Source organism: Xyrauchen texanus, chromosome 50 (assembly GCF_025860055.1).
Source record: "Xyrauchen texanus isolate HMW12.3.18 chromosome 50, RBS_HiC_50CHRs, whole genome shotgun sequence".
Classification (NCBI taxonomy): domain Eukaryota; kingdom Metazoa; phylum Chordata; class Actinopteri; order Cypriniformes; family Catostomidae; genus Xyrauchen; species Xyrauchen texanus.
Genome location: NC_068325.1, coordinates 21,055,636 through 21,083,332, shown reverse-complemented (window position 1 = coordinate 21,083,332; position 27,697 = coordinate 21,055,636). Strand labels below are relative to the sequence as shown.

General features: G+C 42.1%; 2 protein-coding genes across 5 annotated transcripts; both read left to right on the top strand.

Annotated features, from left to right (window-relative positions):
* The first annotated feature begins 1,181 nt into the window (after nucleotides 1–1,181).
* On the top strand, nucleotides 1,182–7,018 carry LOC127641036 (retinal homeobox protein Rx1). The gene is made up of 4 exons (XM_052123781.1): nucleotides 1,182–1,282; nucleotides 1,856–2,224; nucleotides 4,762–5,012; nucleotides 5,626–7,018. Exons 2-4 carry the CDS (start codon nucleotides 1,930–1,932, stop codon nucleotides 6,070–6,072), a joined length of 993 nt encoding a protein of 330 aa, XP_051979741.1. The 5' UTR covers nucleotides 1,182–1,282; nucleotides 1,856–1,929; the 3' UTR covers nucleotides 6,073–7,018.
* A 6,327-nt stretch (nucleotides 7,019–13,345) lies between these two features.
* cherp (calcium homeostasis endoplasmic reticulum protein) lies at nucleotides 13,346–24,872 on the top strand. 4 transcript variants are annotated; one of them, XM_052123768.1, is made up of 19 exons: nucleotides 13,346–13,494; nucleotides 14,463–14,636; nucleotides 14,905–14,940; nucleotides 16,847–17,013; nucleotides 17,431–17,568; nucleotides 17,670–17,821; nucleotides 18,006–18,117; nucleotides 19,970–20,059; nucleotides 20,166–20,379; nucleotides 21,002–21,159; nucleotides 21,256–21,709; nucleotides 21,876–22,117; nucleotides 22,311–22,444; nucleotides 22,546–22,632; nucleotides 22,811–22,957; nucleotides 23,138–23,254; nucleotides 23,343–23,437; nucleotides 24,261–24,446; nucleotides 24,604–24,872. In XM_052123768.1, exons 1-19 carry the CDS (start codon nucleotides 13,470–13,472, stop codon nucleotides 24,639–24,641), a joined length of 2,766 nt encoding a protein of 921 aa, XP_051979728.1. In that variant the 5' UTR covers nucleotides 13,346–13,469; the 3' UTR covers nucleotides 24,642–24,872. The 4 variants fall into 4 exon arrangements, with proteins under 4 accessions (XP_051979728.1, XP_051979727.1, XP_051979730.1 ...); XM_052123767.1 differs by having other exon boundaries at nucleotides 16,844–17,013; XM_052123770.1 differs by lacking the exon at nucleotides 14,905–14,940.
* The last annotated feature ends 2,825 nt before the right edge of the window (nucleotides 24,873–27,697 follow it).

The following is a 27,697-nucleotide window of genomic DNA, read 5'->3' as shown; positions in this document are numbered from 1 at the left end:
AATATGCTAAACCAATGAAAACCATATAACATTAAACAGCATAAAAGGAGTTCCCATGTACAATGGACACTTGTTGACAACTTTTTCTTCACTATTTGCAACAACTCATCCATTAAAATAAAAAAGTAATGTAATGTAAATTTTAGTTTTGTGAAGAAATACATACATAGAAACAATTTGTATTTTTCTACACATTTTAAGCCTATAGATCAAAAGGTCATTAAGATCTCACCGAGCACTTTATTAGGAAAACCTTTACACCTACTTATTCATGCGATTATCTAATCAGCCAATCGTGTGCCAGTAGTGCAATGCATATAATCATGCAGATACGGGTCAGGAGCTTCAGTTAAGGTTCACATCAACCATCAGAATGGGGAAAAAATATTTCAGTGATTTGGAGCGTGGCGTGATTGTTGGTGCCAGATGAGCTGGTTTGAGTATTTCTGGGATTAACATGCACAACAGTCTCTAGAATTTACTCCGAATGGTGCCAAAATCTAAAAACATCCAATGGCCAGGCTGGTTTGAGCTGACAGAAAGGCTACGGTAACTCATATAACCACTCTGTACAATTCTAGTGTGCAAAATAGCATCTCAGAAAGCTCAACACGTCAAATCTTGAGTTGAATGGGCTAAAACAGCCAAAGACCACATTGGGCACTTTATTAGAACTATAGCGTTCCTTATAAAGTTCCCAATGAGTTTATACTCCTATCATTTTTAGTAATATCGTGCAGGTTGCAACTGTAATAACTTCTATTTTTACTTATATTCAATAACAGCTTCCATTAAAATATCTTTAACTTCAATAACAAAGGCTTCATCGAAAACTTTCAGTCCATCCTTTTGTCTTTTAAACAATAGAATCCTGTCAGAAGAAGGCAAAACGGCTTCATTAGTTGCGCCCTCCTCCTGTGCCTGAATTCAAGCTCCATTTAGAACAATTACTTGAGCAGAAATGGTCTGTCAATCATTCTTAAGGGGGAAGAGTCTCAATTAATGAGCTAGTGTAATCCCCTGCTATTATTTCCCTTCTATAGAGACACAAACACAGCGCAGCTCTGTATCTAGCAGAATCCACCAGAGAGAACTTCTCTCTGTGAATATAAGTTTAAGCAGGTTTAAAGTGAGAGAGTTTGAGGTTGGTTGGGTTCTGTTGGGGTGTACAGTAGCACAGGGGGGGCGTGATCATCACCCGAATGTGACCTGCTGTTGAGGGAAACAGGTGGATGCGGGTCAGACTGGAGACGAAGAGCATGCGGAGCATCTCGCCTTAGAGGTATGATATATAGCTGTCTCAATTTATACTAAGGTTCTATTTGTTAACATTTATTAATATATTGGTTATCATGAACTAACAAGGAACGATACAGTTTCCAGCATTTATTAATCTTGGTTATGTTAATTAACAACTAACTAATGTTAACAAAATGAACCTAATTGCAACCTAAGTGTTACCGAGATGGGTAAGGGCTTTATTATAGAAAGTGTTCAATTTTACAATTGTGAGTCATCCTTAGATATTCTGAAATGTTTTAGACTGTGAATGGAGACAATATATTTGGTGTTATCAATATCATATGAAAGAGTATCATCCTACATACGTTTTTAAATGTTTTAAGACCTATATAAGAAATTTTAGCATTCATTTTTAGAATTTTGCTTACTAAAATAGACAAACAATTATAAGATGGAAGGACAATTTATGTATAGATGGATTCAACATACATAAATATCTATAAACCCAAGATCTTGTTAATAAACACAAATAAACCTATTTGTTTTAACTTGGCCTCGAATGCATAACTTATTAGACTTGTTAATGATTGTTTCTCTTTTATTGTCTGATAAGGTACTGCTCAGTTTTGGATTCCTCCATCAGAACAACTGCTTTTCTCTGTTGGACGCACCAGCCTAAACATTTGAATGCATTTGTCACTGGACACCATGGATGTGGTGGATGACAGCTGTCTTTCACCCAGTAACTACCATGAGATGGTGAAAGTAGGGGGCGCAGCGATGGGAACCCGTGTCCACAGTATAGATGTCATCTTGGGCTTCAGCAAGGACCAGGATCCTTTACTCAATCCTGGAGGTAACGCTGTAACTCATAAAGTTGGTGGAGAGAGTCTTGGAGATCCACGGGAGCAGAACCAGCGGATGCAACACTATGGACACCTGCAAACCATGAGGGAAACATCAGAACCGCCTGCGTTTCATGGTGAGTCTTTGTGGGCGAAGTTTGTGACGCATCGTTAAACACCAGTTGTAAACTGTTTAAACCCAGAGACTAACATGAACCACAAGTTCTAGTTGTGTTGCAAATGCTCCTCTTGATTTTTAAGCGACAGTGGCAGTTCGCCAGGGAATTAACATCAACTGTCACCTTAAGAGACCTGGACAAAAGTTTGGCAACTTCCGCAATTAACAGCAAAGTTACCTCAATATGTATTCTGTTCCTGTGGTTTCCATTGAGGGTGTTGATTGTGGATGTATTGCCACTCCTTAGCAAGCAATTGTTGACATACAGTATGAGAATAAAGATATAAAATCAATGTGGGTAGAATTGCTCTGATCATTTGCTCTTGGTAGAATTTGATGAGTGATGTTCATATTGAGATTTCTGACTTTAGATCTTGGCATATCAGAGTACAGTTTGAGACATTGTTTGTAACTCTTCCAAAACTCTAGAGGAGATACATGTGAGGTTACTGGAATATATTTTCTCAGGAGGAACATCTGAAGACCAGAAGACTTTATTTGCTTTCTATTGCAATCTCATTGCTGTCTAGGCCACTTTTATGCGGTGATACTTGACTGTGGTAATATGCTACGATAAATCATGTCTAAATAAGACAAGGCGATCACATTTTCATGTCTTTACAAGGCCTGATCTAACCTGAAAATCATTTGGCAAGGGGGCTCATCCCTGGTTCTCATCCCCTTAATCTGGAATTCCCATAATCTTCTCAGATCTCAAACAAGATTGCACGACATAATCATTTCTCCATTCAGCTCCAATTTTATTTTCTCCTTTGGGCTCATAATCCATCGTGGTTCTTAGTTGAGAGAGTCTCTTGAATGACCCAGAGTTGACATGTCTGTTATCGTGACAAGATCCTTTTGAACAGGTCGAGCCTTTGAAATCGATTGTCCTCATTTGACGTGAGTTACCAACTAGTCTGAGCTTTGTTACTGGGCTGTCTTGTATCTGACTGACGGTGTGGTGATCCTCGAACTGGGATTGACCTCCACTATTGTGTGAGCTCAGCCTATTGCCTGTTAATTATGGGGGCTATGTTAACCCAGAATGTCGTACCTACCTGATAATTAAACGCTCTCCTATTATGTCTCCAAAAAAGTCTGTTTCTTCTGCTATATTTTTCTGTAATCTATGTTGTCAAGTATTAGTTAACACAAAGTAATAAATTGTACTCACCATCATGTTTTTCCAGATTTATCGTGTTAAGTAGTATGTTAGAAAGACTACAGTGCGCTATGCAGAGTTAGATTGCCATTAGCAGACACCAGAGTGCAAAGTGCAAACTTTGTGCTGATTGCAAGGACAGTCGCCCCAGGAACCTTAAACCTGTGGTTAAGTGTTTTGCTCAAGGACAAATCGGGGATAAAGTATATCTGTCAATGTCCAGTTCATTGATCAACCCTATCTGGGATTGAACCTGTCGCCTTTGAGTAACATGCCAAGGTATTCCTTTAATTTAATGTTAAGTGCTTACTCTATTCGGCAGCATGCACCTGTTTAATCTCTTCTAAGACATTGTACAATTCAGGAGCAACACATACCCACTCTTCCTCTCAGTTGCGTCTTGTGAGGCAGTGTTGTCCACCTCCCCTGACAATCGCCATTTTATTGGAATTAATTTAATTAGCCTTCCAACTAGCATCCAGTTTACCAGGGTAAAGGTTTTCCAAGAAGTGTTGACCTTATGGTGAGGACATGGGGTAGAATCAAATGAAGCCCTTAGGTAGATTAAAGCCAAGTCTACACGGAAAATATCAGGGGAATTAACTAGTCTACATCTGTTTCTGCTTGGATAATGGGATGGGAAACCCTCAGTGAAAGCCATGCCCTACCCTATCCATGAGTAGGAGTCCCAGTTTTGGAAATACCTTATCAATAATCGATTTCCATCAATGGAGATCACTGTAGTAAATCACCACCAAATTTTATTGCAATACATAATAATTGGTGGGGTCGTGTAGTAGTCAGGAACCAGTGCTTGTAACAAGAAGCTTCCTGGTTCGATTTCAGCAAGAAGCAAGCCGTGAGCATGGCACTTAATCCCAGGTTGCTCCAAAAACTTTGAAGCGCCATTCTATTGCAACATCACGTGAAAGTCGCATATTTTGGTGGAGGAAAACGCCATTCCAGTGTTTATGAGAGGCATTAACATTATGGCTGCAACTAATGATTATTTTGATAATTAGAAAGATTTTTCGACTATTTGGGCAATTATTGCAACGATTAATCATGAGCTCTTAACCGAATATTCAGCTTGTGCCTTAACTTAAAAGGTTGTATTAAACATGTTTACTAACAATAAAAAGGACAAAATCATCTTTTAAAAAGATCGGGTCATTCACCTTAAGTTATTTTAAAGTTTGGAGTGCATCTAGTCTGTGAGCTGTGTCTTCTTCCTCTCCTCAGTCAGGAGTGGGCTGTGGTGCATTGTGGTGGACCACAATGTGCACCAGTCCTGTCTTAAGTTCTGTTTTGTGTGTGACCTGTGGCTGTAGATGCTGATTTATTCTCCAACAAGTTTGATGGGGAGTTGGGTGACCTGCGGAAGTCCGTTGAGAGTGACAGCAAGTCTCCAGAATCTGCCGATGGAGAGCAGCCAAAGAAAAAGCATCGGCGTAACCGTACCACCTTCACCACTTACCAGCTGCACGAGCTGGAGCGAGCCTTTGAAAAGTCCCACTACCCTGATGTCTACAGTCGAGAAGAGCTGGCCATGAAAGTCAACCTCCCTGAAGTTCGAGTACAGGTGTGTTTAAATCTCCTTGAGGTCTTTCTGTCTAGTGCTTTCGCTAAAAAAAGGTATCACACTGTGTGTTGAAGTGAAAGTACCAGTATTAGAGGAGCCAATGTTGAGAAGATCAGTCACAAGTATAAGTTTAGTAAGCTGGTCATCAGAATCAGACCCTGATGTGCTAGTCTGTCCTCACCAGGCTGCTAAACAACAGACAAGTGGCTGCTTAAAGTTCTTGACAATCAAGACTTTATTTGACTAACCGTAACCTGGTACTTCACTGGCATAACCTGCCCAAACTCGGTCAGCCAGCTACACCAGAAATGTTATGCCAGTTGACACCAGACACCTGCATCCTGTTCCATTCTTTATGCAGCATCTACCTTTTTTAATGCTTGGTCTGAACGTGCCGTCTACTGGTCAACCAGTCAGACCAGCACCAAAACTGTACTAGTAAGCTGTTCTTTACAGTAAGGATTCAAAATGTGATGCTGTTTAAATGTATCTTTGGTTGTGTCTCCCAGTAAGTTAGCAAAACACATTGCTAAAATGCTTTTGATGAAACCACAACTAATTTCCAAAAGGTTGTCTGACAGAATTCTAATTTGAAGTCTATTTGTTTGGCCAGGTTTGGTTCCAGAATCGCAGAGCCAAATGGAGGCGACAGGAGAAAATGGATGTGAGCACCATGAGGCTCCACGACTCCCCCATGCTGTCCTTCAACCGACCACCTATGCACCCCACTGTGGGCCCCATGAACAACACGTTGCCCCTTGACCCATGGCTGAATTCCCCTCTGTCCAGTGCCACTCCAGTGCACAGTATCCCAGGGTTCATGGGTCCTACACAAGGCCTGCAGGCAGGCTACACCAGTCACGGCTTTCTCAGCTCACCCCAACCCATGACCCAGAGCATGCAGCCTATGGTGCCACCGCCATACCAGTGTCCCATTCCCTTCACTGACAAATACCCCCTAGAGGATGTAAATCAGCGCAGTTCAAGCATCGCAGCTCTCAGGATGAAAGCCAAGGAACACATCCAGTCCATGGACAAAACTTGGCAACCCATGTGTTAAGACAGAGTAGAACTCTAGTTCGTTGACTGAGGGCCTTCAAGTTTCTTGTTGACTTCAAGGCTAATGAAGAAACGTTTTGCTTGAATTGGATGACATGTTCTCCTGGTCAGGAACATTGTGTGTAGATGCTAAATAAGTTGTGCCATTTAATGCCATGTTAATTTAAATTTTTGCAACTGGATGTTAACACTTCTCCAAGAAAACCAGCATTCCTTGGGTTTAGATGAAGTAAACAAGCATAAACATGAAAACTTAGGACCTATGACAATTTGTAAGACATTTCACCACTCAGCAATTCTGTTCTGAGAAGTCCCTCTTTTACCATAGTTCGACATACACCTTGGCAATGTAGTCTTTTCCGTTCAATCAGCTTTGCATCTAGGACAGTCATATCACAATTAGTATGAGCAGATTCTGGATGCAGAGTTACTGAAATGTGAATTTGAGGCCATGCTTTGTATGACCTCTGTCTGCAAATTCACACTTTCATCTAATGGACTGGTCCATATGTTTTGGGTTGACACAGAAGATCTTGCTAGGTGAGATGAGCCATAAATACAGTCAATGGTTGGAAAATGCCTCTTCCTGTAATTGCATAGGCAGCTGAACAATTAGCGTACAGTAAGGTGCATCTAAGAATATCGAGACAGGGCAAAAGTGATTAGTTCGGCGTGTTTAAGACAAAAACCCCTTGACAACCGTTCCCTGTACGTGCAGATGAGCAGAATCACTGTACCTCACCTCATGACTCCCTCTTTGTTTGGGCCCATTGATCCAAGTCCGATCATTTGTTTATATATTTTAAGGGAAAGACAGTCAACGACAGTAATTTCAAGAGTGGATTTTGAGGGAGATGTCAAAAGTTATTAAATTAAATGCATCATCAGCTCCACAAACCCGCAAGTGGGACTTGCTGCTTATTTCCTAAAGGAAACTCAGTTCATGTTGCCAGAATTTTTGTAGCATATATATATATATATATATATATATATATATATATATATATATACCTATAAATATAAGTTCCAGAATGTATGAGATGACTCAATTTTTCCCTTGAATGATCTATGCTTACTAATAGTTTTACAAGTTTACGTTGTTTAAGGATATCAATAATTTAAGGATAGTTAATCCATGATGTTAAGGTGACTTGCACATTTTGAGCAACTGAAAGCCAAAGTTAAATAGAAATATGACAATCATCTGTGAATTAGTGTGTGTGTTTATGTGCAATGTTATTTTTGTCCAAAAATATGATTGTGACATTTTCAAGGTTACCTTTGAATCAATCAGAGCTTGTGACAGAACTGATGTCAACAACCTTTCTTTAAATAAATAAATCTAGTTTGATAGAACTTTTGCTTTTGTCGATTCATCCTTTCCTGGAAAAGTTGTTTGCTAGTCCATCGCATTTGGTCCACCTATACACATGATTATAGAAAAGACTTTTCGGGAGTAAGTAGCGATGCTACTGACATAACTAAATTGTTCGGGAGCGTGGCAGTGGCTCAGTTGTTTTAAAAACCAATGTAGCTTTTCCAATAATTAGCTGTTTTTCCACAACATTTAGCGGTGTAGTGAAACAAAGTAGTACCTTGTAGTTTATTAAACTACTTTCTCAAATGGGTAGCTTGACAAGTTTAAGTTTCAAAGTAGCTTCACCAACACTTGAAAAGACAGTCCATTCCATGTCCTCCCTCCTCTCTGTGTTTCTCCTGACCAGTGGCACCGAGCCAGCCCGTTAGACAGATAACGTTCCAGTCAATCAGGCCGACCCAGGAGGGGGCACTGGCCCCAGGGTCCGTGGTTTCTCTAATTGCCTCCTGATGCTGCTGCTCGGGCACATGTTCATGGTGCCTGGTGCTCGGCTGCATTCATCATGTGTGAGCAATGCTCTCAGACAGATGGGTTACTGCAGAGGCCATCTGGGGCCCCAAATCACATATGTTGGGAAATGAGCAAAGGGGTGTGAACATGTGCTTTGTTTACCTCAGTGAAGAGCACCTGGACTTCACTTGCTCTGGTCCAGGTTTTAGATTTGAACTTTTGTATACTTTTTGGTATACATTGTTTAAGGCTAACTTAACTATTATTGCTGCTCATCCTTGGGGTTAGAGATTTAAACAATCTTCTAACCCTAATACTAAATGTGTAAAGCATCACTTTGTAAGTTAATTCGTCCCATTCTTTTGGTGCAACCTGAATGATAACTCAACGTACTGCTTGTTGAGAAGAGTTGTGCCATTACTTTTCAAAGCTAATGTGTGTCAGACAATAAAGTAGGCAAAAAAAGACTTACTTACTTTGAAGGAGAGACCCCTGACATTTTCTTCATAACAAATTTCATCAATTGTGAACGTATGAAAAAGCAGTTCTGTGGCTGAACATTTCGCTGCTCAAGGTTGGATGTATTAACAATTATACGGGTGGGAGCGAAGGGTGGGAAGGCTGCTCATCGCGGTTAATGATGGAGAAAATCCCCCAATTAAAGCTTTATCCAGCTGGCCAGGATGAGTTCAGTGTGAGGATTAGTGCCCGCATCAAGACCGAATTGCCACTGACCACTGCACATCTTGGCACAAGAGCTGCCGGGTTGAGGGTAGGCATGCGTTGAGCTGGACTGGCACAAAGGAATCATGGGAAAGCAGCAGTTCATCCACTGCGAAAAGCTTTGTTCGTCAGGCTGAGGGAATTGTGCTGGCTTTCCACTCTCATGCTCTGAATGTGGGTCAGTCTGTTGTGTTTAGGGTCGACTTTATAATCTCACGTTTGGTTCACATGTTTAATACTCCAGCAACCCCTCTAACAAACTGTTTTCATTTTGGGGTGAACCATCCCTTTAAGTATGCCTTTGTAAACACGCCCTAACTAATTCAGAAATGTTAACTTTTACAAAACATACCTTCACTGCTCTCTAACGATATGGGATATTAGTTTTTGCAAGTTAAAAATGCCTGGTCATAGCTCAAATTCTTATAGTCACACATCTGGTAGCAAGATACATAAACTGAGGGTTAATCCATGACCTCAGTTACTAAGACGATTTCACGGGTTTATCGTTTTTAGAGCCAAAATACTGCTGCATATTATCATATTTACATTCTAACATTTATTAGATTCTGTATGAATATGAATATTGACAGAAGGACATAAATACACAAAGATTGGAATCAAGAATGTGCAATATATCGGTCACAATATCGGTATCGGCCGATATTAGAGTTTTTAAATTAGCGCTATCTATGTGATTACGTTTATACTGGAAGCACATACATTTAGGGTAATTTTTCTTATTTAAACAGTTAGGTATTTTTCTAAGACGGGTACAAAAGCACTAAAGAATTGTCCATTTTATATCACACAATGTTTCTGTATCTGATTTTTGTTGAATCTCACGAAACCTCTCAAGAACATGTCTGGGGCGTATTTTGAGCCATTAAGAACCATTAAGATGATTTACATGAAAATTAAGTACATTTCCCTCACCACATATTCTCATTACCATAATGTGAAAAAATATAATTCTCAAACAGTATACATTTATAATATCGGACATCATATTGGTTATACTGGGGGGGAAAATACATTCTAGATTGGTGCATCCCTAATTTTGATCCCTATGCGTCATAGAATAAATAAACTGGGTGAAAATAATTTTGCTGAGTGATCATAGAGTTAGTCGAGTGAGAACAGGAGGGAAAGTGTGATGCTCTGAATCCCCCACAGGGTTACTGTATTCATTAAGAACAACTAAGTCTCTGACGACTAATTAATTGCATAATCTATTATTTTGCTCCCTCGACACGGCGAAGGCTGAAGTTAACAGGCTGATTGGGATGACGCGTTCCTCGAAGAGGATAATATGGGAATGGAGCGGAATTAATTGGGTTTGATTAAGAGAGGTTTTCAATGGGCCACGGCTCTGTTCGCATGACATTATTAGAGGTCACAGAGAAAGGCTGTGAGGTGGGGAGGGGGGATTTGTGAGCTGGCGCCAGCGTTCTTCCCTTCGGTAGAAGTGAAAAGGGTTTGTTGTCATCCTTTGTAAACATTGGTAGAGCTGATGATTAGTAAGACAGCTGTAAATTAAAGTAGCCTATATTTTATACATATTATCTTATACAGTCATAAACATATTAAAGGAATATTCTAGGTTCAATACAAGTTAAGCTTAATCGACAGGATTTGTAGCATAATATACTCGTCCCTCCATTTCTATTTGGGTTCCAGTGAGGCACTTACAATGGAAGTCAGTGGGGCCAATCTGTAAACGTTAAAATTTTAACAGAAGAATTAATATGTGCTTTTACAAAATTATAAGCATCACATTTCTGCCTTTAAACCTTCCAAAAATTGGCCTCATTGACTTCCTAAGTGCCTCACTGTAACCTCGATTTTTGTCAATTGTTGATTTAGCTCAATTTGTATTGAACCTGGAATATTCATTTAAGGTGAATATCATGAAAACATTTCCAACATTTCACCCTAAAATAATAATAAAAAAATAACAAATGAAGAAAATTAAGCCAGGACTTTTTTTATTTTTAGCATACTTTTTTTTGCATCAATTAAGCGCGTTTCCCCCAAATTCACATTATTGTAATGCGTCTGAATATTTTACTTATATGTTTTTTGTACTTCATATTATTCTCAATGATTATTCTAATTAGATTCTCATTACTGTAAAACAGTATTATTTGCTGACAAAAAGTGGGAGGTTCAGAAGTAGAAAACTGAGTGTAACGGGTAAGGGATGGGCAAGGAGGAGCAGGGAACTGGCAGAACAGTCAACGTAAACTTTAATGACAGAAATTAACTTAAAACAACATAAAACACATAGACGCACACACACAGCGGCCACGTGTGTGTCTCTCTCTCAAACTGGCGTCTGCGGCTCCCCTTTCCTTTCCTCTCTCTTCCGCTCATTAGTTAACTCAGCACCGCCCATGCACCCTCATGGCCTGGCCACGCCCTCCTCCTCATCACACTCCTCCCTCTCCCGATTCAGGCCAGTGCTCCATCCGGACTGGCCTACCCCCCATTTCTGGAGGGGAGAAGCTGCCTTTCCGGCCATTCCGCCAGCAGATGGTCCACCCTGCCTCCTGGGAACCTGGGGAGAGAAGAGAGGAGGGAGTGGGGAGAGGGAAATGGCAAGCAGGATAGAGAGAGAGAGAGAGAGAGAGAAACTTGCTCGCCAGTCCCTGGACACGTCGTCGCCTGGTCCTCAGCCACTCCTCCGCCCTCTGGCAGACGAAAGCCACTCCTCCCCTGGTAGATGGCAGCGAGTCCTCTGACTCCTGGCACCCAGCACTGACTCCTCTGTCCCTTGGTGGATGGCAGTGATTCCTCCAACTTCTGGCGGCTGGCAGCGACTCATCCATCCCCTGGTGGATGTCAGCGGTTCCTCTGACTCCAAGAAGCCGGCAGCGGCGACTCCGTCCCCTGGCAGATGGCAGCTATCCTCCAACTCCCTGCGGCCAGCAGCAACTCCTCAGTCCCCTGACGGATGGCAGAAATTAACTTAAAACAACATAAAACACATAGACGCACACACGCACACTGGCCGCGTGCCTCTCTCTCTCTCTCTCTCTCTCAAACTGGCGTCTCCGGCTCCCCTTTATCTCTCTCTCCCGCTGATTAGTTGAATCAGCATCGGCCGTGCACCCTCACGGCCCTGCCACACCCTCCTCCTCATCACACTGAGGAATAGGGAACCTGGGTAATATGAGGTGAGGGCTTGTGCTGATGTATTATGTCATACAGAACCGGTTGCACTGAGTTACAGAGAGATATGGTGCCAGTAGGGCACTGAATACGCATTTTTGTGCCATTTGGCCAACGGGCTGGCGTGTATGGTCGTGTCGAGGTCTTATGACATATAGAACCCTGGTTGGAAGTCATTTGTGAAGGAAGGATGTCTAAAATGCGAAGTTAAGGATGAGAGGCATTGGAGGGGATCCGGTGTCCAGCTGCAGGGGTGGCAGGGAGACGTCCCTGACCGCTGCCCCACCACCAGGAGATGCTCCGGGATTAATGGGCTCCCGGCTGATGACCCCACAGCTGGGCTGAAGGCACTTGTGGAGATGCAGCAGGCAATAATACCTGGCAGGTTATTACAGCTACCTCTGTTTAGCTGTATTACAGTAAAACGTTATAAATGTGTGAAATGTTCAGAATTTTTTTTTAAATCAAGTATGTGTCTATGTAATCAGTCCAACTCGACCCGCTCCGAGCGTCCCTGGCATGGGAGGGGCACGCTAACAAGGAGGCTAAAGGCTACAGCCCCTAGCATCAGTTGCTAGTGCACCTCTTGAGACCAGGAGAGTTAGGTGTATTTAGTGTATTTACTGGAGTTTGTGACAATTTGCCCTGGCACATCGCTCAAACAGAGCTGTATTGGGTTTTGATTTGATGTCTACAGGTTTTTCCCACCTTTAAAACAAACACAAACACATCTACCTTAATCAATTGCCGCTTTTTGTCTATAATCTAGCCAGAATAATCTCAGAAAATGGCTGGTCCTGCGACCCAGACTCCCCAGAAATCACTTGCATATAAAACTGAACCAAACTGACACCGTTTATCAGCTGTCATCATATATAACAAGATTTCAAGCAAAATTATCATAAAGGCAAATGGTTCAAACACAGTTTGACCTACAGAGCCAGTTGTGGCTATAATATAATATAAAATAATATCACAGAAATCCTTTCAGTAACTTACCTTTGCTGTTTAATGTAGCATTTACTTAAGTGCTCCTGGCCTATTACTTATGGAGTTATATATCAGCCACAATTGTGCAAGCACAAGATGATATTTTGAGCACACAAAAATATATTTTACATGCGCTTGAACTCAGTTTTGTGTATCTTCTTGCAAAGATACATTTATTTTGAGCAAATGAAAATCAATTTTTATCAGAATTCTTACATTCTTAAAACTCAATAAACAAAATATTATGTTGTACATACAGAATTGTGGCACAAGTATAACTCCATAATTACTGTCCTAGCATATTTTGAGGATTCTTCATTTTATTCTCATCAAATGTCTCACTTATACCCTTTACGCTGTATAAGTGACACATTTGATGTACATTATATACTGCCTACATATTTCATCTCATCTCTGAGCAAATTGATCAGTTACAACGTCAAAAACATCTTCAGAGTCCTCAGCAGCGTCACTCTGAATTCCCGCTCATCAGCCTCCCGCCAGAAGGCGGCGCGGTGACGTCACATCTCTGCTCACGTCTCCGGAACTCGTCAGGAGTGCGTTTCCGGTTTCTCCATCTTCGAAACAGAAAAAACAAACGCTTTTCGTTTTTCTCCTCTTCTAATGTAATTAGTTAGTCAATGGTTTTCTGCTGTTTTATTTACGCGTGATATCGGTGGAAAATGGATATATCGACACCGCCAGAAGGTGAGAATTGACGCACGTGGTTATGAGTGGTGTGAAGCGCGAGCGCAATTAAACTGCAATTTAATTTAATACCAATACACACTCAAAAAAAGAACGTTTGTAAAAACACATTTAACACATACATGAGCATTTTGCATTCCCTTAACTTTATATTAGCTGTTTAATATGGATATAGTTTCCAATAAACTGGGTTGTGCTTATAGACAATAACAGTATTAATAGACTCATAGCTACATTATGTAATAAAGGTCATCTTTAACAGATTTTTGTTAAATGTTCAGACTCTGATGAAAGATTTATATTGTAACCATGTGTATTTTTGTCACTGGTTAATTATGTATGAATGGGCAAGTTATTTAAAAGATATGTTAACATTTCTGGTTAAAATAAATAGATGTTATAGCTTTGTGTATTTACTGAGATTCCTCAGACATGATTTATAGACGGTAATGATTTTTAGTCACTTCTAACAGATGTCGACTGATAGTGGATTTTGCCGATACCGATAACTAAGGTGGTGTATAACCGATAAATAGGCCGATTGTTTTAAAAATTGATTTATATAATTATTTTATAGTCTTCCTTACTATGACGGGCATAAATAGAGATGCGACAAGAGTTCACTATAAATAAAACCCAGATAATAATGAGAAAAATGTGTAGACTTGTTGCATAATGTAGGACTTTTAACTATAAACAAGCCCGAAACACACCGGGGACTCTTATTTTGAAGTGAGGGAGACTTGGCTCCGTTGCGATGCTTTGTACTTCAGTATTATCCAAATTAAACTTTTTATAGCCTATATATTAACCAGATGATAGTTTATGTATATACACATAAGATATGATTGGAGACACCATAAATTCTTTGAAATAGTTGTATTTTCATTGTATGCCCATCCATTTTTATTGAGGCCCACCCAAAATGGACATTTACTCTCTGTCTACTTACTGTGTTTTTCCATCAGATCAAGAGCTGCGTAATGTCATCGACAAGCTCGCCCAGTTTGTTGCCCGAAATGGCCCTGAGTTTGAGAAGATGACCATGGACAAGCAGAAGGACAACCCTAAGTTCTCATTCCTCTTTGGAGGGGAATATTTTGGCTACTACAAGTACAAACTGGCGATCGAACAGCAACAGCGTACGTGAATAAACAAGAAAAACACACGATTCATAACGATGACAATACATGTGTTTAAATGGACAGTTCACCCCATAGATGAGGTTGATTTAATTGACAGAATTGTCATTTTTTAGTGAAATATCCCTTTAGTATTAAATTAAATTCCTACTTATTCAGGGCTTTTTTTAATATACACGATTTGCAGCCATCAAGTAATGGCTAATTAACAGCTATATGTGCAAATATATATAACATGTATTATAAGGTATGCTTCTCTTCTTTATAGATTCTTCAAGTCATGATGATGAATATAAAATGGAAGGTATTTATTTTTGTCAGACCGATGATCAGATACATTTTCAAAGAGTAAACTTTTAATTTAGCCTATTATTCATGGAGTTCTTCTGCATCATCAGTGCTAAATTCAAGCATCATTTGCATGCGTCTTTTCAGTCATAGTAATGGACATGCGTCTTTCTGTGTACTTGGTTGAAACGTTAATAATCTGTTGGAAAACACTTGTTTTTTAATTGTTGTTTGCTAAAGCCAGCATTGATTGTTCAAGCCAAGGGTTAAGAATCTAAACAAACCTCATTTGTAACATTTCTGGTTGAATTTTGTGTGCAAATGCAAATCTGCTGGATTAAGCTTCATTCTGAAGTCCCACAAAACAGAGTTTTTTTCCCCTGCTTGGCAACTTTTTATTCCGCGGTTATTTCAATTCCAGTTTCTATGTTGTTTCCCCTCTCAAATGTGTTTTTTTTTTATTATGCAAGTTTTTCATTAGACTCGTTGCATACATGGAAAATCCAGCATGTGTGATTTACACTCACCTAAAGGATTATTAGGAACACCTGTTCAATTTCTCATTAATGCAATTGTCTAATCAACCAATCACATGGCAGTTGCTTCAATGCATTTAGGGGTGTGGTCCTGGTCAAGACAATCTCCTGAACTCCAAACTGAATGTCAGAATGGGAAAGAAAGGTGATTTAAGCAATTTTGAGCGTGGCATGGTTGTTGGTGCCAGACGGGCCGGTCTGAGTATTTCACAATCTGCACAGTTACTGGGATTTTCACGCACAACCATTTCTAGGGTTTACAAAGAATGGTGTGAAAAGGGAAAAACATCCAGTATGCGGCAGTCCTGTGGGCGAAAATGCCTTGTTGATGCTAGAGGTCAGAGGAGAATGGGCCGACTGATTCAAGCTGATAGAAGAGCAACTTTGCCTGAAATAACCACTCGATACAACCGAGGTATGCAGCAAAGCATTTGTGAAGCCACAACACGCACAACCTTGAGGCGGATGGGCTACAACAGCAGAAGGCCCCACCAGGTACCACTCATCTCCACTACAAATAGGAAAAAGAGGCTACAATTTGCAAGAGCTCACCAAAATTGGACATTTGAAGACTGGAAAAATGTTGCCTGGTCTGATGAGTCTCAATTTCTGTTGAGACATTCAGATGGTCGAGTCAGAATTTGGCGTAAACAGAATGAGAACATGGATCCATCATGCCTTGTTACCACTGTGCATGCTGGTGGTGGTGGTGTAATGGTGTGGGGGATGATTTCTTGGCACACTTTAGGCCCCTTAGTGCCAATTGGGCATCGTTTAAATGCCACGGCCTACCTGAGCATTGTTTCTGACCATGTCCATCCCTTTATGGCCACCATGTACCCATCCTCTGATGGCTACTTCCAGCAGGATAATGCACCATGTCACAAAGCTCGAATCATTTCAAATTGGTTTCTTGAACATGACAATGAGTTCACTGTACTAAAATGGCCCCCACAGTCACCAGATCTCAACCCAATAGAGCATCTTTGGGATGTGGTGGAACGGGAGCTTCGTGCCCTGGATGTGCATCCCACAAATCTCCATCAACTGCAAGATGCTATCCTATCAATATGGGCCAACATTTCTAAAGAATGCTTTCAGCACTTTGTTGAATCAATGCCACGTAGAATTAAGGCAGTTCTGAAGGCGAAAGGGGGTCAAACACAGTATTAGTATGGTGTTCCTAATAATCCTTTAGGTGAGTGTGTATTGAATGCGTTTGCTCTGAGAATCACATGCTCCCTGATTCATCCATATCCACCAGATTTAAAATAAACATGCTCATACCGGCAGGCATACCTTTGCTATTTGTCATAGAAGTCATGTTTATTTCAAGCTTGTAATCTTGGCTCATAATCTTCACTTGTTTGTGGTCATTTTTAGCAGTTCTCTGCGGGTCGTCGGCAGGTACAGATGTTCCTGAAGTTCCTGCGGCGATGCCGATGATTCCTCCTCCACAGATCCCCCCCAGCACCCCCTCCATGGAGGAACTGATCCAGCAGAGCCAATGGAACTTACAGCAGCAGGAACAACACCTGCTGAGCCTCAGACAGGTACTGCTGCTTCATAGAGTCAGTAGGATCTGTTGCAACATCATTGGCCCAGTTTACACCTGTTCCTAATATGCCACTCGTGTTTGGATTTTAAGAGGAGGGTCTCCGATTTCATGGCGACAAACATCAATCGAAGTTGACAAATGTCAAAATGTTTTGGACCCCATTTACTCCCTGTCAGTTTGAAATGTATCATCCAAAACGTATCTTAATACTGGTCAGTCGTTGATTAATTGCCGTCAAGTTCTAAGCAGTGTATTACGTTTTATTTGGGCTAGTTTGAATCGGGAGCATTTGCTTTTTGGTCATATTCTGTTTGTTTCATAAAGTTAAAACCAGATTTTTTTTTATTTTTGGGTGAACTATCCCTTTAACTCTAGAATAATTATGTTAATGAAGTGTGTTTTGTGCTTTTAGGAGCAGGTGACGGCTGCAATCTCTCTGGCTGCAGAGCAACAGATGCAAAAACTGCTGGTAGAAACGCAACTGGACACGAACGAATTTGACAACCTGCTTCAGCCGATCATAGACACCTGCACGAAAGATGCTATCTCGGTAACATCCGCCTCACTTATGACTGATGAATTGAAATGATGTGTCAGATTTATGTACATTAAGTAATCTGTAAAGTTAATTTGTCTGTCTCTCTGTTGTAGGCCGGTAAGAACTGGATGTTTAATAACGCTAAGACACCGCCGCACTGTGAGCTGATGGCATCTCACCTCAGAAACCGCATCACTGCAGACGACGCACACTTTGAGCTCCGCCTACATCTAATTTATCTGACCAATGACGTCCTGCATCACTGGTGAGATATGACACTATGTTTGTCGACCAATTTCGGATGGGTACAGTATTCTGGAAAGCTGTTCGAAAACATTTTCACAGTTCCGCTTGGCGCCCCTAGAGGCTTTTAACGAGGTCTGGTTTAGATTAGTCTCAGGTGTAATATGTGGTGGTATTTAATTACCAATCTTTTGATTTTTCCACAGTCAGAGGAAGAATCAGAAAGATCTACTGGCGGCTCTACAGAAGGTTGTGGTTCCCATTTACTGCACCAGTTTTCTGTCTGTGGAAGAGGACAAACAGCAGAAAATCACACGGGTGAGTTCATCCATCAAATATGACCAATATACTTGTTCTTTATTGTGAATTAAATGTTAGTGTTTTAAATTGTTTTGCTGCTTCCAAACTGTGTACAAACAGTTGGGGCTTTTGGACAATGTGAAAAAATATGCAATTTATATTGTTAACAGATAGGTAAAGATTGTCAAAACTAAGGGGGTAGCGCAGTGGTAAAGATGCTGACTATCACACCTGGAGTTCGCTAGTTCAAATCTCAGGCCATGAATGACTCTAGCCAGGTCTCCTAAGCAACCAAATTGGCCCGGTTGCTAGGGAGGTTAGAGTCACATGGGATAACCTCCAGGGTTGGTAGAGCGGGTTGGCCACAAATCGCAGGGTTGTTGGTTCGAATCCCTTCCCACACGACTCCACATGCCGAAGTGTCCTTGGGCAAGACACTGAACCCCAAGTTGCTCCCAGTGGCAGGCTAGCACCTTGCATGGCAGCTCTGCCACCATTGGTGTATGAATGTGTGTGTGTAAATGGGTGAATGAATCACAGTGTAAAGCACTTTGAATACCGTTAAGGTTAAAAAGGCGCTATATATGTGCAGACCATTTACCTTCTCGTGGTCACTATAATGTGGTTCGCTCTCGGTGGGGCACGTGGTGAGTTGTGCGTGGATGCCGCTTTGGATGCTATACACATGCTATATCTCCCGCTGGAACAGCCACAAGGGCATGTGGAATGAGCAGAGGGACCCCAGTTGTAGCGGCCCTCTTGACAGTGGTCCCGGAGGCCCCTGAAGTGGCCAGAGCGATCCTCCACCCTCCTGGAGCAGCCACGTGATAAGATATGCGGGCTGACAGTCTAAGACGCACGGTCTGAGACTCGTCCTCTGCCCCCCAGATTGAGGCAAGTCACCACGCCACCACGAGGACTTGGGGAATTGGGCATTCCAAATTGGGGAGAAAGGTGGGCTTGTTTACATTTGAGTTTTTTGACAATAGACCTTTTTCACCATCCTGGTTTTGGAATGCGGAAGTAAACGATTACAGGGTAAACTTTGACAGCAGTGCATGGGAGACCACAGCAGATATAATTTTCACTTACCCAAAAGAAAAATCCCCCATTACATTTGAATAACTTTCCCGAAGAGGAAATAAATAGAGCGGTGGATTAAGTCAGATGGGAGAAGATGCCACATTTACTGTCACTTTCTCAGCAGCTGTAATCGAAACCCCCTCACAGCTGTGGTCGTTTTTTTTTTTTTAAATGAATTTCAGGGTAATATAACACAAAGCAAAACTTACACAATATTTAAAAAAAATATTAAATGTTTGCTAGATTTATGCTGCTAAATAAGGTGGAAACGTGTCATTGCAATTGTGAAAAGGTCTATTGGAATTTAAATTTACAAACATTCTGTTAGATCGTTTGAACGTTCTGTCAATACAAGTCTGTGGGCTTTTAAGAGATTTGATCATCTACTGTGTGAAAATTGTAACTGATCAGTTAGAAAAGATGTGGCACAGTATGCGGTGATGGAGGTTTTAAAAGTCCTAGTTTTCATTGGATGTAAACGCTGTTCCAGCATGGATGAGGGGCATGAGCCTAGCAAAGTCGATGCTTTCTTAAACAAAAATGGATGTGTGGACGTGGCCTTAATCAGAACAGTCTGAAGGCCTGTGCCTAGTTTGGTGGGTGCAGCTTGAAAGCTCTAGGAGGACTTGCAGTTTTTGGGAAACCCCTAAACAAAGTTTTTGCCAATTAATTGAAGAAACATGTCAGATCACTTGATAATCAAAATGATCATTAGCTCAGTTGACTTCTGGCTAATCTGATGGTATTTTTCATGTATGTGCTGTTCTGGAACATTCCCATTTTTCAGTTGCTTCAGTTGTGGGAAAAGAACAGCTACTTTGATGACATAACTATTCAGCAGCTTCAGAGTCCAGCTCTGGGTCTCGGACAGTATCAGGTACAGCTGAGCTCTCAATTGAAAGTTTTTGTCATGATAAATCCCTCATCCCAACAACTAGGCATTCTAGATGTATTTGTTGTAACGTCTATATTGTCTCCACCAGGCGTCACTCATCACAGAGTACGCTGCAGTTGTGCAGCCTGTTCAGTTGGCGTTCCAGCAGCAGATTCAGGCACTGAAGACGCAGCATGAGGAGTTCGTTGCCAATCTGAAGCAACAGCAGAACGTGGCGGTTGCAGCAGCCGCGGCTGCCGTTGTTCAGTTAGCTCCTCCAGAGACTGAAGTAAAGACTCAAACACCCATGGCCTCTCAGCCAGGTAAACACCTGTTAGATTCTACACACAATCATGGTCACTTGTGTATCATGTTTACAGTGGTATGTGCGTGTTGTGGTTTTGTTTTTCAAAAACTCTAAACCAAGATCAAAACTTCTGACTGTAACTTGTCCTGGAGCTTTTTATCCACCAAAATTGGCACAGACCTTTAAACGTTTCTGGAATAGTTTTCTGTATATTTTCTAAATGGTCAGACTTACGGTTTTCCTCCAGCAGACAATGTCAAGAATCTCCACAATTTAATAAACTTCCATTGACTGAATGTTTAATTGAGCCAAAAGTCTGAAACGGAATGTTCGCGAGTTCAAATTCCAACTGTCAAAATGTTTCAATGTAAAACATGCACCTTTTAAAGGAATATTCCGTATTCAATACAAGTTAAGGTCAATCGACAGCATTTGTGGCATAACATTAATCACCACAAAAAAATCCCACAATATTCCTTTAGGATCAATAATTTTCTGTTTGTATACATGTATGGCTTATGAAACTTTTTAAACTTTCAAACATGGCTTTGTCAAGCCAATATCAAAGCTTGTCTTGAGTCTGGACTTGCAGTGATGTCGTAGTTGATGTAATTTTTGACTTTTTGTGCTGTCATCAGGAGACTTGAATCCTCCAATGGCTGGTCCTCCTGGTGATTATGACAGTGCTCAGAACAGGCCACCAGACTCGAGCCCTTCAGCCCCGTCTGACATTTCAGCCACTAAACCGGGCTGGTTCGACCCGCAACACAACATGCCATGGAACCCACAACAGCCCGTGAGTGGGAAAGTGATCATTTGGAAATACGACAGACCCCATGTATGTATATACAAATGTTAAACCATATTGACTGAAATATTTGTCTGCTTCTAGCCACCTTTTGACCCCACACAAGCCCCACCCCCGTGTCCGCCCTGGAACAGCCACGAGGGCATGTGGAACGAGCAGAGGGACCCCAGTTGGAGCGGCCCTCGTGACAGTGGTCCCGGAGGCCCCTGGAGTGGCCAGAGCGATCCTCCACCCTCCTGGAGTGGCCAGTTCGATCAGCCACCATGGAGTAACCAGCCAGATCAACCTCCGCCATGGGGCCAGAGGGAACCTCCGTTTCGTATGCAGTGTCCGCCTCACTTCCGCGGACCGTTCCCTCCCCATCAACAGCCGCCGCCGTTTAACCAGCACCCGCCCCCTCATAACTTCGGCCGCTTCCCTCCACGATTTATGCAGGACGAGTTTCCACCACGACATTACTTTGACCGGCCCCCGTACCCTCCTCACCAATTCGACTATCCACAAGGAGACTTCCCAGGTGGTGAAGACTTCCCAGGAGGTAAGGACCCAAAACTCACCAGGTCTCCGAATGTATACGTACTTTCTTCGTAAAATCAATCTTATGTAAACTGATGTAAAAATCACACCAATAAAAGATTTGTACTCTTATTACAGTTGTACCTAGGTCAGGTGTTTACTGCTTTTGTTATATGTTGTAATGTCAGAGCTCGGATCACCTCCCCATCATCACCCCAATCAGAGGATTCCTCCTCCAGGATTGTCTGAACCTCCTCCGTGGGGCAGTAACCAGCATCCTGACTTCGGCCCCCCTCCTCACGGGTTTAACGGTCAGGCTCCTCACATAAGACGCCAGAACCCAGCTCACGTCAGTCAGGATGACCCCAGTCTCGTCCCAAACGTCCCCTACTTCGATCTCCCTGCGGGACTCATGGCACCACTTGTGAAGGTTATTCTGCATTTCATTACAAATGTTTGACAGATAGACAGAAGGATGATATATATTCAGGAAATTAAGTGTAGGTGATTAAACTCACAACATAACTGGACATTATTGATTACTAAGGCCTCCAAGACGAGGTTTATCTTCAGATTTTTGGCAGTCTTTTCCTAATGTTGGCATACTTGTCTTTTGATAAAAGCTTGAAGATCATGACTATAAGCCTCTGGACCCTAAAGACATTCGTCTGCCTCCTCCAATGCCCCCTAGTGACCGTCTTCTGGCTGCTGTAGAGGCGTTTTACAGTCCACCATCTCACGACAGACCCAGAAACAGGTGACTCAAACACAACTGCTCGTATTCTGTTGTTTTAGAGGGTTTCTCAAGTATTTTCTTTAAATACTTTCAATAATTATATTTTTCCACTCTTTTTTCAGTGAGGGTTGGGAACAGAATGGGCTGTACGAATTCTTCCGAGCCAAAATGAGAGCGAGGCGTAAAAAAGAACAAGGCAAACGCAACAGGTGGGGAACGTAAAATTTATTTTATTGCAATAGAAAATTTGTGGTAGACGATATATAGGCGAAATCGATTAATCGGCCTATGTTTGACCATTTGACCACTATTTGTAATCAATCCAGATTTCCATGGTTTCCCATTGTTGTTGTTTTTAATGTTTTGATTGCTATTTTAATGTGGCAGCACTCGAGGAAGTCGCTCCAACAGTCGGTCGCGAAGTCGAGGGCGATCCTCTTCACGCTCCAGTTCCAGATCTTCGAAATCTTCCCGCTCCAGGTCCCGATCTAGATCCCGTTCTCGGTCCCGCTCCTACTCCAGATCTCGCTCCAGGTAAATGACGTTACTCCATTTAGATTCCAAATATACATTCTAGGCGTTATTGTGAACAGTCAGATTGCGGAATTAAAATGGGCTACCAGCATTTCACGTTGACCTTAACAATTGAACCCTATCAGGTTTTGTGTAGCTATTGGAATTTGTTGAGTCTTAATATTTAGCTTTCTCCTTCAGGAGTCGGAGTAACTCCAAATCCAGATCCCGAAGCCGTTCCCGCTCCAGATCTCGCTCTAGATCTCGATCTCCAGAAAAGCGGCGCCAAGCCACAAAATCCCGAAGTCCTACACCACCGTAAGTGTCTTCTGTCATCTCCCAAGTTCAGTCCACTTTTGAGAAGCAACTGAACATGCTCTTCACATGAAAAACTGTCTGTCTGCAGGTCCACCTCAGGTTTGGGTTCAGCCCCAGCAGTGGTACCTGTTGACCTCAAGTTAGGAGAGGAGAACAAAGGTCATCAGATGCTCATGAAAATGGGTAGGTGATCCAATACCTTTCCTTAGTTTGTGCATTGTTCTCCACCAGTAAAAAATAGTAAAACAATACATAATATGGAAGCCAAAGCATCAAGCACCACTTTGGTTTTGTCCTAAATGAATCATTCTTGTACACTTCCATGTGTTTCGGTGGCAAACGACTCTTTTGTAAAGAGTCATTGAGTCGTTGACTCACTCATGACTCAATAATACTTGTTTGTCGCCACCTACTGGTGTAAATATAAAATTTCCAGAAATGGTAATTTAAGGAAACTTGGAATGCTCTTTGTCCAGTCAGAATCGAGGACCGGAACTGTTGGCTTTTTAGATGGGCTTTTATCCAAATAATTTCTGGAAGTCAATTGTTTGTCGGGGCCTGGGTAGCTCCACGAGTAAAGACGATGACTACCACCCCTGGAGTTGCAAGTTCGAATCCCAGGGCGTGCTGAGTGACTCCAGTCAGGTCTCCTAAGCAACCAAATTGGCCTGGTTGCTAGGGAGGGTAGAGTCGCATGGGGTAACCTCCTCGTGGTCGCTATAATGTGGTCTTCGTTCTCGGTGGGGCACGTGGTGAGTTGTGCACGGAGAATAGCGTGCAGCATCCACAACCGCTACGTCTCCACGGTAACACGCTCAACAAGCCACATGATGAGATGCGCAGATTGGCGGTCTCAGACGCGGAGGTAACTGTGATTCGTCCTCCACCACCCGGATTGCGACGAGTCACTACGCCACCACAAGGACTTGGGAGCGCGTTGGGAATTCTCCATTCCAAACTGGGAAAACAAAAAGGAAAATTATTGTCTTCTTTATTATTCCTGTAGGTTGGAGTGGTGCAGGAGGGCTTGGAGCTAAAGAGCAGGGCATTCAAGACCCCATCAAAGGAGGAGACATTCGGGATAAGTGGGACCAGTACAAAGGAGTGGGAGTGGCGCTGGATGACCCATACGTTAACTACAGACGAAACAAAAGCTACAATTTTGTTGCAAGGATGAAAGCGCGAGAGAAAGGTATTTGTCTACAGGGGGTCAAGCTTCGTATGCTTTCATTAGGTTGTTAAGGCAAACATTGTAGATAAAGAGAAACATGACGGTCAATAAATGACAGAATTTTAAGTTGATCATTCTGATTTCCTGGCATTGTTTTTTCTCTCTCTTTCGTCTTCAGTAGGCAAAGACCCACAGGAGCCATCAACCACAGAATGATCGTCATTAATGTAACAGCTCTGTTTTATTGTGGATGTCATTGAAGCTGTTTTTCACATTTGTTTGGATGTTCTATTTTGCCCTCAGTTGTTTTGTTTTTTTTTGTAGTAAAGTATCAAAGATCACATTGTAGATCGATGAAAATGTCAGAATAACCACAACAGTTGAGATGCATTTCATTTACCCTCAATCTCAAGACTTCTTACAAGCAAAATAAAGACATTTTAAAAACTGGAACTGTGATTTGTAAGTGTTTTTTGTCTTGTGGAAGGACTGCATCAATGGACCGTAATAGAAAAATGCTATTTTATTTTGGCACGCCATGCCAAGAACATTTCTTCAAATCAAATCAAATCAAATCACTTTATTGTCACACTACCATGTACACAAGTGCAACAGTAGGTGAAATTCTTGTGTGCAGTTCCGAGCAACATAGCAGACATGACAGTGACGAGACTATATACCAATTACAATAAACAACATACACAAAACAAATTTACATATCAAATGTACACATACTTACACAACACAATAATTATATACAATGTACAGTAAACAATACACACAATATACAATACAATAAGGAGTATATGAGATATATATATATATATATTGAGGAGAATATGTTGACAGTCCAGTGAGATTATAGATGAATAAAGTGCAGTGCTAATTATTGATCGTGATAGATCAAGTGTTAAACAGTCTGACTGCTTGGGGAAAGAAGCTGTCATGTAGTCGGCTGGTGCGGGTCCTGATGCTGCGATACCGCCTGCCTGATGGTAGCAGTGAGAACAGCCCATGACTCGGGTGGCTGGAGTCTCTGATGATCCTCCGAGCTTTTTTCACACACCGCCTGGTGTATATGTCCTGGAGGGAGGGAAGCTCACCTCCGATGATGTTTCTGGCAGTTCGCACCACCCTTTGCAGGGCTTTGCGGTTGTTAGCGGTGCTATTGCCGTACCAGGCAGTGATGCAGCCAGTCAGGATGCTCTCTACAGTACTGCTGTAGAACCGTGTGAGGATGTGGTGGTTCATTCCAAACTTCCTCAGCCGTCTCAGGAAGAAGAGGCGCTGGTGAGCCTTCTTCACAACGGCCTCAGTGTGGACGGACCATGTGAGTTCTTCAGTGATGTGGACACCGAGGAACTTGAAACTGCTGACTCTCTCCACCGGTGCTCCATTGATGGTGATATATTTATATTTATGCATTTGGCAGACGATTTTATCCAAAGCGACTTACAGAGCACTTATTACAGGGACAATCCCCCTGGAGCAACCTGGAGTTATGTGCCTTGCTCAAGGACACAATGGTGGTGGGTGTGGGACTCGAACCAGCGTCCTTCTGATTAAGAGGTAGCAGATTACCAGTTATGTGCTTAGACCATCACCATCAACTGACGTTGAGGGAGAGGTTGTGCTCCTGACACCAGCGTGTCAGAGTGTGCACCTCCTTTCTGTAGGCTGTTTCATCATTGTCAGTGATCAGACCTACCACCGTCGTATCGTCAGCAAACTTAATGATGGCATTGGAGCTATGTGTTGCCACACAGTCATGCGTGTATAGGGAATACAGTAGGGGGCTGAGAACACAGCCCTGCAGGGCTCCAGTGTTGAGGGTCAGTGATGAGATGTTGCTGCCCATTGTAACCACCTGACATCTGCCTGACAGGAAGTCCAGGATCCAGCTGCACAGCGAGCCGTTTAAGCCCAGAGCCCGGAGTTTCATATCAAGCTTGGAGGGCACTATGGTGTTGAATGCTGAGCTGTAGTCTACAAACAGCATTCTCACATATGTGTTTCTTTTTTCCAGATGGGAGAGAGCAGTGTGTAGTGTAGATGCAATGGCATCATCAGTGGAGCAGTTGTTGCGGTAGGCAAACTGCAATGGGTCCAAAGAGGGGGGCAGAACAGAGCAGATGTGATCTCTGATTAGCCTTTCAAAGCATTTGCTGATGATGGGGGTCAGAGCAACAGGACGCCAGTCATTTAAGCAAGTGATTGTGGCTTGCTTCGGTACAGGCACAATGGTTGATGTTTTGAAGCATGTGGGGACTACAGACAGGGAGAGGGACAGATTGAAAATGCCCGTAAAAACACCAGCCAGTAGATTCGCGCACGCTCTGACGCGGCCCGGAATGCCGTCTGGGCCCGCGGCTTTAAGGATGTTCACCCGTCAGAAGGATCGGGTTACATCCACTACAGAGACGAAGAGTGAACCAACCTCTGTAGCGTCAGCAGCGAGTGCTCTCTCCGCGAGGGCGGTGTTATTGTCCTCAAAACGAGCATAAAATGTATTAAGTTCGTCCGGGAGAGATGCAGCGGTGTTCACAGCGGAGTCTTTATTCCGTTTGTAGTCCGTGATGGTATTAATTCTTGGGTCATTTCTGGCTTTAAGAGTGTCATTCACATCACTCATACACTGCACATTCAAATGCAATTATAGTCCCTCATTTCCTGTAGAACTTCCTCTAGTCCAGGGGTGCACACACTTTTTTGTGTGATGATCTACTTTTAAATGACCAACTCAATAAGATCTACCAACTAAAAAAAAAAACAGTTTCATTAAAAAAAAAAAAAAAAAAAAATGCTTGTTGGGACTACTGCATGTATGGAATTCATCTTCAAATTAATTTAAAAAAAATAATAATGTTCAATGTTGATATTATCCAGTTTTAACACTAAACCCAAAACACCTACAGCACAATAGATTACAATAGTCAGGGCATTTACCTTATTCTGATGATTTGCACTGAATTGAATCAGACAGTAGCTGCTGGTAGCTAGTCTCAAACACTGCTAGCTTTGCAATTTCGCGCTCTGTTCTCAGAAGCCCTTGGAGGGCGCGAACCTAGTTGTCATGGCAACTGAATAAACAAAAATCTTGCCTGATCAAAATTTTAGTCGTCAAGTTCAAGTCAGACAGAAACTAAAAGAAGGAAAGACATTAATAGATAATGAGCCCCTGTTAGCAAAGCATTAAAGAAATGTCGAAGTGTTTATTTGGCAACTATGAAAATAACTCAACATTTAGTGATTACCTAGAAGGAATTCGGGCA